Below are 14,515 nucleotides of genomic sequence, written 5' to 3'. Positions count from 1 at the left end.
GTTGATGGACTCCTGAAGTAGCCTGGAAATAATAAGTAGGTACTTCATATCATATGCATTTTGGTTTTAGGTTGTACGTGTTTATATGATCGGTTATGGACCAAATCAAAGAAAAATATTTTAAATTAAAAGAAGGAAGGTAAACTGATATCATTAGGAAATGTTGAATTTCACAGAAAACATTGATTATTCGACAGTTGGAAATACCAAATATCCCAGAAAATCTACCCGTTGATAAGCACTTCAACTTCAAGACACTGAAAAACTTCTTATGGTATGAGATGCTGAAAGCAGGAAACAAAGTCACCATACGGCACGTTCTATGAGAGAACTCACGTGATCGTACAGAAATAAATCTCCAACAGTACATCCTAATACCCACTATAACAGAGTTCATAAATCGGACCTTATTTTGCAAACAAGACAGAATTATAAACCATTAAGGTTGGGTGCTACGTGAGAATTCGTAGAAGTTGGGTTTATGATTCAGCAGCAATTTCCATGGCAGAGGCGCTCTCGGTCACCGGATTATTTTCACGGTCGTTCTCAAGCTGGCTGTAGTTCCCTTTCTCCTTGAAGAGTTGGATGTGGTGGTGCTTGCAGTAGAGCTTTCCTTCATGAGCAATGTAGTTAGATGGGCTTATCGTGCAACCTCCATGCGTGCATTTGAAGCAGCTCCTATGGTATTGGGTCCCATTGACCGATACCTTTAACGACATAAAACATCATTATTTCTTCAGAAGCGGTTCTGTTCATCACAGAATCGGTAATACATTTTTACAGTATATTATAGGTTATAGATTCCACGGTTGTTGATTGAAGATCAGAATTCATATCCTGAAATCCTGAAAACCTCCCTCGAGTTACTGCTAAAATTGTTCACAAGCATTAGAAGTTTAATCACAAAGGCTACTATTTCTTGGATTCTGCCCTTATAATAAATGTATGCTATGTTTGTTACCTTCTCAATTGGGTAAACGGTCTTGTTGCACCCCACACATTTCTCTCTGGTGCCAGCAAACATGTTGGAGACTGCCTTAGCATTCTGTTTAACAGCCAGTTCATGTTAGCAGCAAGTAGTCCTAGATTTTTTTTTTTTTTTCGCCATACAGAAATTGGTAAACTTGCTACGGTGAAATAAAAGTCAGGTCCTTTTCTGAATGATTAAGATGACAATATTGTTTCTTGAGAGTTACCTCGTCGAGTTGTTTTTCTGGTTTCAAGATTTTGGGTGTTCCTAAAAGAATATTAAGAGAGCAGAACGACTGAGTATCGTAATAACATAGCATGCGGGAGAGTGGAATTTATTTGAATCCAGAAAAGAACATGCATTTACCCTCGAAGCTCTTGTCCAGGCTGCCTGTTCGCTTGAAGAGTTGATCATAATGAGGCCTGCAGTATAGGACCCCCTCGAAAGAACAATAGTTGCTGAGCTGCAAATGGAGAAAACAGCAAAATGAATTATTTCTTCAGAACAATGGGTTGGCTCCAACGATTGAGCAACATTTTTACCGGACTGGCCAAACTACTTTTTCCCATAACCAATCTCAGACCTACTTGAGCCTGGTAATTCGTGGAAGAATTGTTTTGAAAGTGTACAGTCATGGTTCACTAATGGATTGTGAAAAAAAAAAAAAAAAAAAAAAAAAAAAAAAAAAAAAAAAACCTCTCTAAGAATGTCGGTAATTGGGTCAATGATATCTATCATTTTCTCACATATTCGGGCAAGATAGAGCTGGGGATGCGCTTTTGTTGATCATCTATTATGCTTTAGTCCTCAGAAATTAGTGTAAGAAATTTAGAATGGAATGAAGATAATAATCAAATTCCTGGTTTGAATGAGGTGAGTTATGGTTGCATCGATTGCTATCAGTGACTAATCCTCTGTAGACATCATGGGTTCAAGGTACATGCACAAAAAATGGGAGAAAATGGACACATGATCCATTCAAGAACATGATGACAATAAATTCTGTCCACCTTCATTTTCTTGGTTACTTATCAGTTAACAAAACAACAATAATTTATATATATATATATATATAGAGTTTCCTGGGAACAAATTAAAAAATAATAATAAGAATGCCCGCTTAAGATAGATCATAATAAACACACATCGAAGATCTGGATGCATAGCTAGCTAGAGTTAAGTACCTTAAGGGTGCCCCTGCAATGATGGCATCGGAAGCAGGCCTTGTGGTACACACGGTTATCTGCAGCTAACTTATCGACCAAATACACGGTCTTGTCGCAGACGGTGCACTTCTGTGTGGTTCCTGCAAAGGTGGCCATTGCAGCTTCCTATCCAACCCCCAACACAGTCACCAACCCTGTAGCTCAGGGAGGACTAGCAAGAACAGCAGCCTTCTTATATTTTTGCTCCTATTTTTATCTATTTTGTTATTTGACTGCTCGCTCTCTCTCTCTCTCTCTCTCTCTCTCTCTCTCTCTCTCTCGTTTACCTCTTTATCAATAGCTAGAGAGATCTAGGAAGACAACCAGAGGAGGAGATGAAAAGCAGTGAGAGAGAGAATTGTGGGTTGCAGTGAATTGCGGTGACATGAAACCAAATTTATAGACTTATTTGATGGGAGAATGACCTTTAGCAATCATTTTGTCCGAAATTAAAGTGACACCATACCAAACATCCTATGTTCATGACATCCCCTCCCTCCCCAAACTTTTTCTTTTCCCTTGTCGATTTACATAAAGTTTTAAGTTTGTTGATGTGCTGAAATTGTGGTGACTATTAAAATTCCATGGTAGCTTTTAATTGTCATCATGAGAACATGCCCTCGGTTAATACGAATTGTTAAAAAATAATAATAAGAAGATTAGAGAGAGAGCTCCCCTGTCTAATCAAGTGAGTAAAAGAAGATTAGGGAGCTGAATCATCATGAGACTTCATTGCTTTTATGGGTTAAAAATTTTCTTTTCTGCTGAAGGTGGTGGGTCTAAGGTGCTGTTGATTACTTAATTTCATCATGGCGTGCCCATCTTGATTCCCATAGTTTCCTTCTTTCTTACTGCTATATGATTTGGAGTATTATTTTTTTATTCTTTTTATAAATGTGTTTGTGCTTTTTTTCTCGCTTTTTTTTTTTTTTAAAAAAAAATTTCGGTTCTCCGTTATTGGTTCTCATAATTTGGTGTACTAAAAAGTAGAGGAAAAAAAAAAAAAAAAAAAAAGAGAGAAAGAAGAAGTGAACCGTCTAGCACAATTCTCTAGCACAAGAAGGGGCCCATGATACGATTAAGGCCCAGTGATGTATTTTATAAAATGACAGGAATTATGAAGATTCTAATCAATTAGTTATGCTTAAGAGTGTCCTCAGAGGACATTTGGTGCAGTGGCATGTTTCTAGTTTTTGTTGGAAGGGGTGTTGATTCTCGAAATGCCTTAATTGTCTTTTGGGTTGTATGACTTTTACGATTCAAGTGAACCAACATGTTTCCGAATCGAGAATGACATGTTGGATTGGATTTTGCAAATTTTTCTCGTACATACCTCGACATGACATGAATGTGAAAGGAGTTCAGGAATCTATTTTGTTGTTGTAAGGAATAAAATAATTTATTTGCTTTTTTGACCCATCTTGCAGAGTGACAAAAGGTATGAAGATCACCCACCAAGCTGTACAAGCAACTTTCATCTAATGATTTTCCCTAGAATCCTATGTATCCATGAGATAATTGAGATAATTAATGACATTTTCGTACAGAGCTGAATATAATGAATCCATTATTCCATCCAAAACCACCAAGGCTTGTAGCATGATCAAACTATAAAACACACTGAACAATGTATATACAAAAGCTACGAATCATTTGCGTGTTGCAACATCCAAACCAAGTCTGCACCAGAGCCTCTAGATGTTAACCCCACACAAACAAATAACAACGTAACTGAAGCCAAAGCCAAATAGAGAGAGGCCACGGTCAGACTAATCAATAAACCTGGTTAAACAGAACAGCCGAAGCCACTTTCACCAGCTTCAGATCCAGTCTTTAACAATCGAGATGAATGACCGCATGAAAAGTTTATAAGCCGAGACTCAATTCTTTGATTTAGAATGCTTCACAAGCCAATCAATAACCGTGTCAATGTTGGTGGAGTTCTTGCAAGAAATCATGTAGCAACAAACTTCTCTATCAGTAATGGACTTGAGCCCCCTGCACGTGTGGAATATCATTTTCAAACTGGTTAATATATTTATAAAAAAAAAAAAAAAAAAGACTCAAAAGCCTAATTGGAACCTAAAGAAAAGGGCCAATATAAGCAATCATGAACTCGAAACAGGCCATTTCTTTCTTCGTATTTCTTTTTTTTTTTTTTGGGGGGGGAGGGGGGGGGGGGGGCATTGAATAGCTGATGAGTCATTCAGCACAGAATACAAATTTGGTGGACACTAAAAAACCATTTAAAAATTTGTTGCTCTCCACTTACATTTGCTCTGTCAGATCCTCTTTAGACAAAGCTCCTGGTTTGTCAATCTTGTTACCCAGTACCAGCAAGGGAATGCCATTAAGTGAAGGCTTACTCAACAGGTCATGAAGTTCACTTCTTGAGACAGGCAAGTTCTCATAATCAGCAGCATCCACAACATACCTGCAACATGCAAAAAGCAAGGTAACAAATTGTTGGTCCCAAAAAAATAGTACACTGAATTGGCAAGCTATAACCTAAACTGATCAGTTATAAAAATGAAAACAAAAACAAAATAAACAAAATAAAACAGAGGTTTACTTTCGGTATACTTGGGCAATTCTCTTTATAATCTTCCACTAATGTTTGTTCATAAAAAGTAAAAAAATAAAAAATAAAAGAAAATTTGCTTGCATTTTTACTTAGAACATTTTCCAAAATTTTGGAACTCCACCCCCCGGCGCCCTTATTTTTTCAGGACAAGAACCCCACAACCACAAAAAGGGAAAATAATATCAGATATTTCTTGTAGTATAATACATAATTGGGGAATGTTTGTAGAATACCGAGGACAAAATTGATAGATACCAGGTAGATATACATTACTGATAAGAAAAGGGTAGGTCAAAACAAATTTCTGCCCTTGACAACACCTTCTGAAAGACATCGCCATATATATACTATAAACCCCAACATCCAATATTACAAATCGTAACCCCCTTATAAGAAAGAAGAAAAACTTCTAGACAAAGGTCTTTACTGTGAAAAATAAGACTATTTCAGGTTTCAAGAACTTCTGCAGACTGCATTCGATACCTTCTGTCTACTAATAGAATGATACTAACAAAAGATTATTAGTGGAAGCTTAAACCATAAGTTAAACTTTTAGCCAACACAATGTCATCTCACAGATTCAAAAGAACTAAGAAAAAAGTAAGAAGCTTGTAGGCTCGAATCAATAAACAGAGACATTACAACGTATCTAAAAGTGTTAAGGAAAAAAGGGTACATACACGATGGCCGAAACTGCACGACAGTATCTCTCCCACATACTACGGAATCTGGGCTGACCTCCAAGATCCCATAGCTTTATTGTCACATTCCCTTTAGTTACTTTCCTCATATTAAATCCAACCTGCAGATTTAAAAAAAAAGCTTAAAGTAACATGTCCAAATGATAGCTTGTTGTACAAAATGAAAAATTCTCTGGCTGGTTGACATTTTTTATGGTGAAAATTAGAGCCAGATATTAATAGAGAAAGATGACACACCGTTGGAATCATGTCTTCACTATATCCACCAGTCTTGAGGTAAATTCCAGAAACAGAAATTTTGTCATCAGCATCGAATTGAAAGAAAGAAAAGAATGTAAAAAAGGAAGAATTGACACATCTCATAAATAATTTACTTACGGCAACAACGTTTACAAGTGATGTTTTCCCAGCATTCTGAAGGCCTATTAAAGATAGCTCCATTTCTTGCTTGAAGAAGAGACTAGAATAAGACAAGAAAAAAGATTGCATAATGTTAGGCTAGAAGCTATATCCAGAGAATCATGAGTTTAATCATAAATGTCTGGCAATTAATAAACATTGACAACAGAATCAGAATATTATACAATGTTAACCTCAAACGCCATGAAGAGTTATAATTGATTCAAGGGGCTTCCCAGGTGTTAATAAAAAGGCATCTATAATTTTTTTTTGATAGGCAATAAAAAGGCATCTACAAATGATCCAAAATGATCAAGAAAAGGGCGAAAAATATGATAAGAACAATAATCTTAGAAGTTTCAGCAGAAGTTAAAAGAACGCCGGTTGGAAATATGATCATCATCAAAAGTAATCATATCTATTTACCAATTCCCACCTACGACGTAATACAAACACTCGTGGCTTGGCCAGGCCTAGTGAAATGCATACACCACCACAACATAATTATAATGGAATAACACATCAACTATTCCACGTTTATTTAGTACCGTTCTTCAATTCATCCTACATTATTCCTGATACCAATCACGTAACCCACCCATAAGCAACCTTCATTTGTTGTATTGGGAAACCATATCTTTTAGTTAAAGAAAAATCAACACAGTTCCTATGTCAAATAGTCGTATTTAGCTAATTCATTTGGAAATGTTTCCTATCAAATAACCCATAAAATCTTTCTTTCTAAATTTTCTATACAACCGAGCAGATCCAAAGGAAAAATAACCAAAAAAAAAAAAAACCTATACGAAAAAAAAAAAAGAAAGAAATTAACCCATATAATGTCCTTCCACTTGGTTATTGAGAAACCCAAAAAACAAAAAACAAGATCATTAATCTCATGACATGAACTAAGCCGTTTTGAGTAAGCATTGGGTTCAGCAGAGTTGAAACCACAATTTTTCTCAACACCAAAACAATGAAAAAAATGGGAGTTGGATTCTCTTTTCAACGTACGCTTTCTCAGCATCTAAAACGAGAGGGAAAGAGGCTAGTTACCTTCGTAACCAATTGAGAAGAGCTTCCCATAGCCCCATGGCGAAGGAGAAATACGACAAACAGAAGAAAAGTGTAGGATTTCGACTCGAGAATTCAATCGGAGAAGGGAGAAACCTTTGCCCTGCCTTTTCGGTTCCAGCCCTTCCCTCTTTTTTTTTTAAGTAAAACTCAGAATTTTGAGATTACGATTTCAACTTTCAAACATAAATGATAATGATAAATGGTAATAATTAACAGCCGACAAAATCAAAAGAATGTTCCACTCACTGACCCACGCGCATGATCCGGTGGGTGGTGCCCCTCAGCCAATGGCGTTAGATTTTCGCTACGAGACTTGAGGCTGTGGTGGGTGAGATTTTTTACGCGCCGAAGTTGAAGTGGGCTCTTTAATTGTAGAAGACAGAAAAGAAACTCGGAGAAGTCATTAACGAGTAAACGACGTTGTTTTGGACATGTGAAGGAAAGTGCCGCCGTCCATCTCGTACGAGATATGGTCCAGCTCCTCAGTTGATTTCGCCAGATTGTCTGGCTAGCATATTTTGACCAAGACGTGAGGGCTTTATAGGTTTTTCACATTATCCTGATTCTTTTATTTTATTTAACTCCCGTTGTTGCATTTATGGGTCGACCATAGGATAGTAAGGGTGTACATGGACCTTCTAAGTTGGCCTGAACTGTAAACTGATCAATCAAACGGTGAAAAACTCTTGTGGATCGTTGATCATAATATTAATTGTGTCGAGATCCGACGGTGCCGACCGACTGATACGAACTTCAATGCAGATGGTTGGCTCGTTGAGACTGATTCCTTTTGTTAAGTTGAAGAAAAAAATCGAAATAGTAAACAACTAAAATAAAAATTTGAAGTTTTAAGCGAGTATAATTGATATTCGAGGGGGAAAACTGTTATCTTATAGTATCGAACAAAGAAGCTAGGAAGAAGTAGCACCACAATTCACGAAGCCAATTCACAAGTTGGTGAAGATTATCAACATGATGTTGAAGCATATTTCTTGCAAACATTTGAAGCTGAAGGGGTAGATATATGGACATGCACAGCATGATCATATTATATATATGTATATATATATATATATATATAGAGAGAGAGAGAGAGAGAGAGAGAGAGAGAGAGAGAGAGAGAGAGAGAGAGAGAGAACAAAATGACATAACAATCATGGAAAAGGAAAAAAAAAAAACGACAAAAGTTTCGGCAGAAAGAAAGAGAGGCAATTAGAATAATAGATCATCGTCTGAAAAACATTAATTATAAGAAGATACAAATTGAAATGGGTTGATTTTTTCTTTATTCAATGGGTTGGTTTTAAATGACGGGCTGATGATAATCAGTTAAGCTAATATTTCTATGTTTTGGTTAGTTTTAAATGAATGGGTTCGGTTGGATAACTTAAAACACTATATATATATATACACATAAATATAATATCAATTTGATTGGATTGATCAGGAGAATCGACCCATAATTTGGACGACTGATCGGATCCATTTTACTAATTTTGAATTCATAAGATCGATCAATAATGGACTGATTTTGACTGATTTCGATTGGTGAAATCAGTTTATATGTATATGACCAGGTCATAGTTTAGATATACATGATCACATGCAATCTTACTAATTTTATATTATTGTATGAATTTTCTTTTTCCCGAAAGTATTCCATAGATATAATTGAATGATGCATATATATACACACATATAAACTATAATTAGTTGCAAATTTCAAAACGTACGTGCAAAGCATGATCTAATTACCAAAAGGCCAGCTTTACATGATGGAATTAGTCAAATCGGTTTGGTTAAGATCATGCGCCATAATTAAGTCAATTATCTTGATTCTTTTGAACGTCATAGCTTTGATCTCCTTGAATAAACGATCAAAATCAGTACTGGAGTTTATAGAAATTCGTACGTATTGATCAGTTCGGTTTTGAATGTCAATTTTGGCCTTAATTCATTCGAAACTTGCAGAATGTGATCGATCATGCATATTACCTACACATTTGCTTTTCAAAAACGAATTTAAGCAGTATTCCGATGAAGAAGAAGATATCATTTTTTGCATGGATTCTGTACGTTATTCTTTACTAGTTTCGTTCCATCGTTCCATGTATGCTAACGCCCCAGCTAATTTTACGGTACCGACAAGAACACGTGTTGGATTCGACCTTAATTGCATGGATCGCCGTGACGAAAAATACGGCGAAGTAGGAAGCATCCTAGAAGCAGCGGAATGACGATCGAGCAAAACTCCAAGCCCATGCATGCAGTTAACCCTTTGGTTTTTCCCTCACTTTTACTGTACGTTTCTCTAGTTCTTCAATCAAACACAACAAAAATATACGTACAGTGATGTGCTTTTGAAGGAAACAAATGGCCGGGGGCAAAAAAACCATAAACCCCACCTCGGTATATCTTCCTTCGTGGTAGATAGTTTCCGAGCAAGTTCTCTTTCATTTTCTTTGCGCCTTGTTTTACTATATATATTTTTTAAAAACCTCATGTAATGTAGCTGGAGTGAGCTAGGTGCATGCATGCCCTTAATTTGGTCGGCAGATCAGGGATGTCGCCTATATTGCTAGAGATTATTGACGGGCTGCGCCTTTGTGTTTCGACTCTTTGGGATCTTCAAGAAATGAGATTTTCAAGTTATTTTTGATGATGTGAGTTCTGTGGCAATGGCCATTATCATGGCGGCTATATCGTGTTTCATTGCTACGAGGAGAAGATCGATGACTTAATTTCCTGCTTTTTTTGACTGATCTTCAGCTTTATGCATTTTTGTCATCACTAATATTCATGGTTTTCTTTCGAGTCTGGTAGCTCTCCATGGAAAGTTATGCTTCTTTGCGATTTCGTTGGTTTCATGGCCAATGATACTGTAAGTACTATTTATTATGCAATGGCTACTTCCTACATGCATGTGCTTTAGGGTTTTAGTTGGGTTCGGTACTCATGTTGGGGCAAGAGATAGATCAAAAGTTACAGGTTCTGTCCAATATTTTGATGAACATTGCCTTGCAGGTTTCAAGAAAGCCGTTCAGGTTCATTTCCTAGTTAGTTGATTTCCTGACAGTTGTTTACGTTGTATTTTCTTCATTTACAAACCCACGAACATTTATCTAAAAATACCAAACATTTATCGAGGTAATTCACCCTCCAATAGTAAATTAAGTCACCCAAAGGATCAAGATATTGCCCCATTTTTTCCGGCCGCTGTTTGACCTTTGGGTTCATGGGGCGGTAGCAGGGCTCCCCTGTTCCCCTAATTATGCCTCTGATTACTACCCCACCTTAATTGAGATACCCCCTGCAATATTTATATTACACCTTCATACATTCCATATATAAAACAAAAATGTAGAGTACAGAACACCAGCGCAGCGCTGTAGAAGCATGTTCGTATCCTGTCCAGCGTGCAAATTAAGAAGAAGCCAGGCACAGAGAGACAGAGAGACAAAGACAGAGAAAGAGAGGACATTATGTTGACACATATTATCGTTAATTATGATAATTTGAGACGTAATATATTCATTCTGATAGTTTTGGAGTAAATATAATACCTTGATAATTAATGGGAGGAAAAATGTATTTTTCCATTTATTTTGGAAGGAAAGTTACACAATGACACATGATGAAGTTCGTCGGTGACGTTTCTTTATTTGTAAATTTGTGCGTGTGCCCGCATGCAAGCTTTGATATATTTATATGCTTGCACCCTATTAGTGGATGGACAGTCACCCACCATTTACCCACCATTTCAGCGCTTAGTGCTGAGAAATTTATTCATTTTTCTATCCCACTGGAAAGAAAAAAACCGGGATAATTCAGGCATGGATTTGAACATCGATGGTTGTTTGCGGAATATCTTTTGTCATCCTAAAACTCAGAGTAGTGGAAGAGTTGGCCTCTGGGTGTTGCACAGTGACGCTGTAATCTCCATGAGATAGCAAAGCATCTACGAATCCTCTATCATCTGCTTTGATTTCCAAGATCTCAGACTCCCACTCACCAAGCAGCTTATCCACAACATCTCCAGCTGGAGTGTTGTTGAAGTTTATATCTGCAAGGGGCATATTCTTAAAACCGGCTAGTTCAGGGCCTGCAAACATTACAATCCCTTGAACAGCAGGATGCGAATAACCTTCCCTTAGTATTTCCTCCAAGTGCTGGGCCTGCCCATGCAGAAACGAGTGTCACCATTTCACAATTACATATGCCATAAAGTATCAATCACGATGTTTTGAAACCAATTATTGTCAAAATCTTTAGTCGATTGCATGCTTTCGTTCGCTATGGAAAAGTTGCAGCTAGGTTTTTGGAAGTGTACCTGATCCGGGTCCTTGCCAACATCCACTTCGGTAAGCCATATGGGCAGTCCTGTTGAACCTAGAATGTCTAAAGAAGATCTCATGTAAGCGAGGTTTGGCTGGCCAGAACCAAAACGGCCTTGCAAACCTATCCCTGCTGAAATGCCTTCATTCCCTGGATATTGTAGAATCTCTTGAAGTTTTTTCAGGTAGTTGGCTACGCTTGATTTCTCATCCCTACAATATTCGATGGTATTATACTCGTTCATGAACATGATAGGGGTTGGGTCTAGTTGGTAAGCTTCGGAAAAATATTCTGCAGAAGCGTTTTGATCTCCAAGTTTATCCTCGAAGAAGCTAAAATGAAGATTCTCATTAACTACGTCCCAAGCAATTAGTTGTCCTCTGTATCTTGATACCACCGATTTTAGTCTTTTTTGGGCAGCTTTTCGTAAATCCTCGGGAGAAATGGAGTTGACCCACTCAGGTTGGTACTTGGGGTCGTCCCAAAAGATGTTGTGACCTCTGATGGAAATGCCATTTCGTTTGGCAAATTTAACCATGGCATCTGAAACGGTATAGTTTTCATGGCCTTGCCTTTTCTCAGTGCTATACCACTTCATCTCATTGGTGAAAGTGGTAACTTTGAATCTCGATGCAAACCAGTTTTGATAATCGGTGCTTGTGAGGATATAGTGGTTCATGCCACACCCAAAAGGGAAGTCAGACTGCTCTTGCTTAATTGAGACTATAGCACCACGCATTGCGGTATTATTTGCATCAGTTACCTGGAACCTTACCTTGCTCTTGCGTATCTGCAAGATTCAAGTTGAACCAGAGCTTTAAACATGATAATGGAGTTTATGGAGCTAGTTTTGAAAATGTTATATATCTGTATTGCTTCTTTGAGCAGGAGAAAATGTAAACTCTGATTTATCTCGCATGCAAACTTGGCACGAGCTAGTATTTTATAAACGAGTGTATGGAATGTTATGTTCAATATATTATTAAATTACCGCTTGTCGAACTCGATAAAAGTAGTGAATTTAGTCATTAAATTACCAGTATTCTAAAATATAAGCATCTTTCTATGCCTTACCTTGTCGATTGTGTTGTCTTGGTGGGATCTCCATTGTGTTTTAGTGAACTGTTGCAAGGATACACTGTCGACCCATATATCCACTTTGGTGTTCTCACACTCCATTGATGAAAAGGAAGACATATAATATACATATATTCAGTGCCAAAGAAACTAAAACTGACCTTGCTTGTTCGATCTTTTGCATCCAAAATAAAAGGAAAACAGTAGATAGACAAAAGAAAGAGAAGTAATTCACCCGGAAAAGAATCTCTACTGGGCTTGAGAAGTTTGCAACTATCCCACCTTTCAGGAGTGACCAGCACCCATGATCAGCTATGACACTCCCACCACGTACAAGGTCACCGTCAGTAATTTTAAAGAAGACAGCAACAGTCTCTCTTCCTTCACTGAGCTGAACCCAAGCTGAAAAGATCTCAAACTTCAGGGAACTAAAATCTTGTAAAGAGACAGAAAAATTACATGAATTTCCTTAAATAATTGCTCTTTCAATCTTTTTTATTTTCTCAACGCCATAGAACTATATCACATATAGTTACCAGAAAAGCTATAAAGATTCCCTTCCTCAAGTTGAACCTTCTGAAACAAGCTGTCTAATTGGTTTGTTCTATTGTGTACCACGATGAACCTGTTGCCTGCCTCCAAAATTCGTTCTTCAATATTTCCTCGTCCAATCGCTGTACTCCACCCGGCTTCTAAGCTATGGTTGAAATCTGGATTAACTATTATCCCTCCTCCGTATTGAGCTCTCTGGGGTTCTCCCAAGCACTGCTTAATATTCAACATTATTTTGGAAAATAAGTCACGAGTACTTGATCAGAAATGGTTTTTCTAATATATTTGGGTTTGACGAATGCTAACTTGCGTGGAATGCGTGTGTGCATATGATATTCACACCAGACCACTAACTCCATTTTATATACTTCCCACGAGTCACGATCGAGCTGTATCTGAAATTCTTGGGAAATTAAAGTGTTTACAGTATCTAATCAAGCACAAGTATTTAATTATGAACACACGCCCACACACAAAATCAAGAATTTATCCAATTGTCTGTGAGTGCTTCTGCAAATAGCACGGTCGGGATTTCACGATTCTAACAGTAGTTTCTTAGAAACGTGGAAAGATTTTGGGAATGGTGCTTTAATCATGCTATATCATTGAGAAAACTTTTACTTGCCTCTGTTGTCGCGGTGTAATCATAGGCGAAAGCATTGATGATGCTATTCCCTGCGTTAGTCCAATGATAGGAAAGTATTAGCCAGCATGCCAGCATTCGCGCATTACGCTTAATTATATGTATGCGTATAGATATAATTACTGATCTAGCTATTTCCATTTAGGAAAAATAATAATGATCTGGAGAGAGAGAGAGAGAGAGAGAGAGAGAGAGAGAGAGAGAGAGAGAGAGAGAGAGAGAGAGAGAGAGAGACCTGAAAACAGCAGAATGCCTGAAAGCCATAAGATGCAAGTTTCTGGGAAAGTCTTCATCCTTCATGACAGGAACAGCTCACCTTTCCCTTAATATTACATTACATTGATTACAAGGCAAGAAATAATTATCAATTCCCAATCTTGAAGAAATTGGAATACCGATAAGGTACATGTGAAATTTTAAAAAGAATTGAGGCAATGAAATGCTGAGAAATAAAGGACTCCTTCACTAAGATTGAAAAGTAGAGAGGAAGAGAATAACCAAAACTTGTACAGAACTTTGAGATACCTATCCTCTAACATGAAGCTGTAAGGAAATATGGAAAACAATTAAAAACATTGTCAGACCAACAGGCAAAAGACGCTACAATATTATCACATACTGACAACCTCACACCAATAACTAATTGCTGTAAGTTTGTGGACTTCCATGTTGTCCCGTGAATCATCTTTCAGTACAGTTATACAGATCAGGTACTGAAAGTGCTGTATTTATAATAAAACATGAAAATGTAGTCGTTTGCTCAACTTTTTCCTCTTGTTCTAATTCGTCCGTAGTATTATGCATTACAGAGTTTTGCGAGGGTAAAATAAGGACTTGAAATGAATTGATAACGATGGCCGACCGTTTGCATTGAATCACAAAGAAAGTGGGAAAATCATGTAGGAGACTGCAATAAGCCTAATGGCCCAATGGGTCTGAAAATGAAGTATTACAACCCTTTGTGTGTGTCTT

At 37.3% G+C, this 14,515-nt stretch overlaps 3 protein-coding genes across 8 annotated transcripts; all 3 read right to left on the bottom strand.

Annotated features, from left to right (window-relative positions):
• Positions 1-125: 125 nt before the first annotated feature.
• LOC122309235 (LIM domain-containing protein WLIM1-like) lies at positions 126-2,561 on the bottom strand. Its single transcript, XM_043122631.1, has 5 exons — positions 2,155-2,561; positions 1,337-1,433; positions 1,197-1,237; positions 962-1,045; positions 126-707 (listed from the first exon to the last, which is right to left on the bottom strand). The coding sequence occupies exons 1-5, from the start codon at positions 2,290-2,292 to the stop codon at positions 480-482; spliced, it is 588 nt and encodes a 195-aa protein (XP_042978565.1). The 5' UTR covers positions 2,293-2,561; the 3' UTR covers positions 126-479.
• A 1,132-nt stretch (positions 2,562-3,693) lies between these two features.
• LOC122309236 (ADP-ribosylation factor-like protein 8b) lies at positions 3,694-7,103 on the bottom strand. The gene is made up of 6 exons (XM_043122632.1): positions 6,916-7,103; positions 5,839-5,920; positions 5,698-5,730; positions 5,440-5,561; positions 4,448-4,609; positions 3,694-4,173 (listed from the first exon to the last, which is right to left on the bottom strand). Exons 1-6 carry the CDS (start codon positions 6,951-6,953, stop codon positions 4,056-4,058), a joined length of 555 nt encoding a protein of 184 aa, XP_042978566.1. The 5' UTR covers positions 6,954-7,103; the 3' UTR covers positions 3,694-4,055.
• A 3,404-nt stretch (positions 7,104-10,507) lies between these two features.
• LOC122309749 (endo-1,4-beta-xylanase 5-like) lies at positions 10,508-14,333 on the bottom strand. 6 transcript variants are annotated; one of them, XM_043123380.1, is made up of 9 exons: positions 14,170-14,284; positions 14,042-14,086; positions 13,779-13,865; positions 13,526-13,575; positions 12,885-13,113; positions 12,584-12,783; positions 12,346-12,444; positions 11,267-12,061; positions 10,508-11,111 (listed from the first exon to the last, which is right to left on the bottom strand). In XM_043123380.1, exons 3-9 carry the CDS (start codon positions 13,834-13,836, stop codon positions 10,764-10,766), a joined length of 1,779 nt encoding a protein of 592 aa, XP_042979314.1. In that variant the 5' UTR covers positions 13,837-13,865; positions 14,042-14,086; positions 14,170-14,284; the 3' UTR covers positions 10,508-10,763. The 6 variants fall into 6 exon arrangements, with proteins under 6 accessions (XP_042979314.1, XP_042979311.1, XP_042979312.1 ...); XM_043123377.1 differs by having other exon boundaries at positions 14,042-14,333; XM_043123378.1 differs by having other exon boundaries at positions 14,069-14,333.
• Between the last annotated feature and the right edge of the window lie 182 nt (positions 14,334-14,515).

Source organism: Carya illinoinensis, chromosome 5 (genome assembly GCF_018687715.1).
Source record: "Carya illinoinensis cultivar Pawnee chromosome 5, C.illinoinensisPawnee_v1, whole genome shotgun sequence".
Classification (NCBI taxonomy): Eukaryota; Viridiplantae; Streptophyta; class Magnoliopsida; order Fagales; family Juglandaceae; genus Carya; species Carya illinoinensis.
The sequence above is the reverse complement of the archived record's forward strand: the minus strand, read 5'-3'. Positions and strand labels throughout refer to the sequence as shown.

Bases quoted from the DNA above. Each gene is read 5' to 3' on its own strand.
- LOC122309235 (XM_043122631.1), bottom strand. From the start codon at position 2,292: ATGGCCACCTTTGCAGGAACCACACAGAAGTGCACCGTCTGCGACAAG. The intron at 1,238-1,336 runs GTAAATGCATGT...ATATTCTTTTAG, and splicing joins CCTGGACAAGAGCTTCGAGG to GAACACCCAAAATCTTGAAA. The intron at 1,046-1,196 runs GTAACTCTCAAG...GCTGTTAAACAG, and splicing joins CAGAAAAACAACTCGACGAG to AATGCTAAGGCAGTCTCCAA.
- LOC122309236 (XM_043122632.1), bottom strand. From the start codon at position 6,953: ATGGGGCTATGGGAAGCTCTTCTCAATTGGTTACGAAG. The intron at 5,921-6,915 runs GTAACTAGCCTC...GTCTTATTCTAG, and splicing joins CTTCTCAATTGGTTACGAAG to TCTCTTCTTCAAGCAAGAAA. The intron at 5,562-5,697 runs GTGTGTCATCTT...TTAAATCTGCAG, and splicing joins GTGAAGACATGATTCCAACG to GTTGGATTTAATATGAGGAA.
- LOC122309749 (XM_043123377.1), bottom strand. From the start codon at position 13,836: ATGAAGACTTTCCCAGAAACTTGCATCTTATGGCTTTCAGGCATTCTG. The intron at 13,576-13,778 runs GTCTCTCTCTCT...GGACTAACGCAG, and splicing joins AGGCATTCTGCTGTTTTCAG to GGAATAGCATCATCAATGCT. The intron at 13,114-13,525 runs GCAAGTAAAAGT...AATATTAAGCAG, and splicing joins ATTACACCGCGACAACAGAG to TGCTTGGGAGAACCCCAGAG.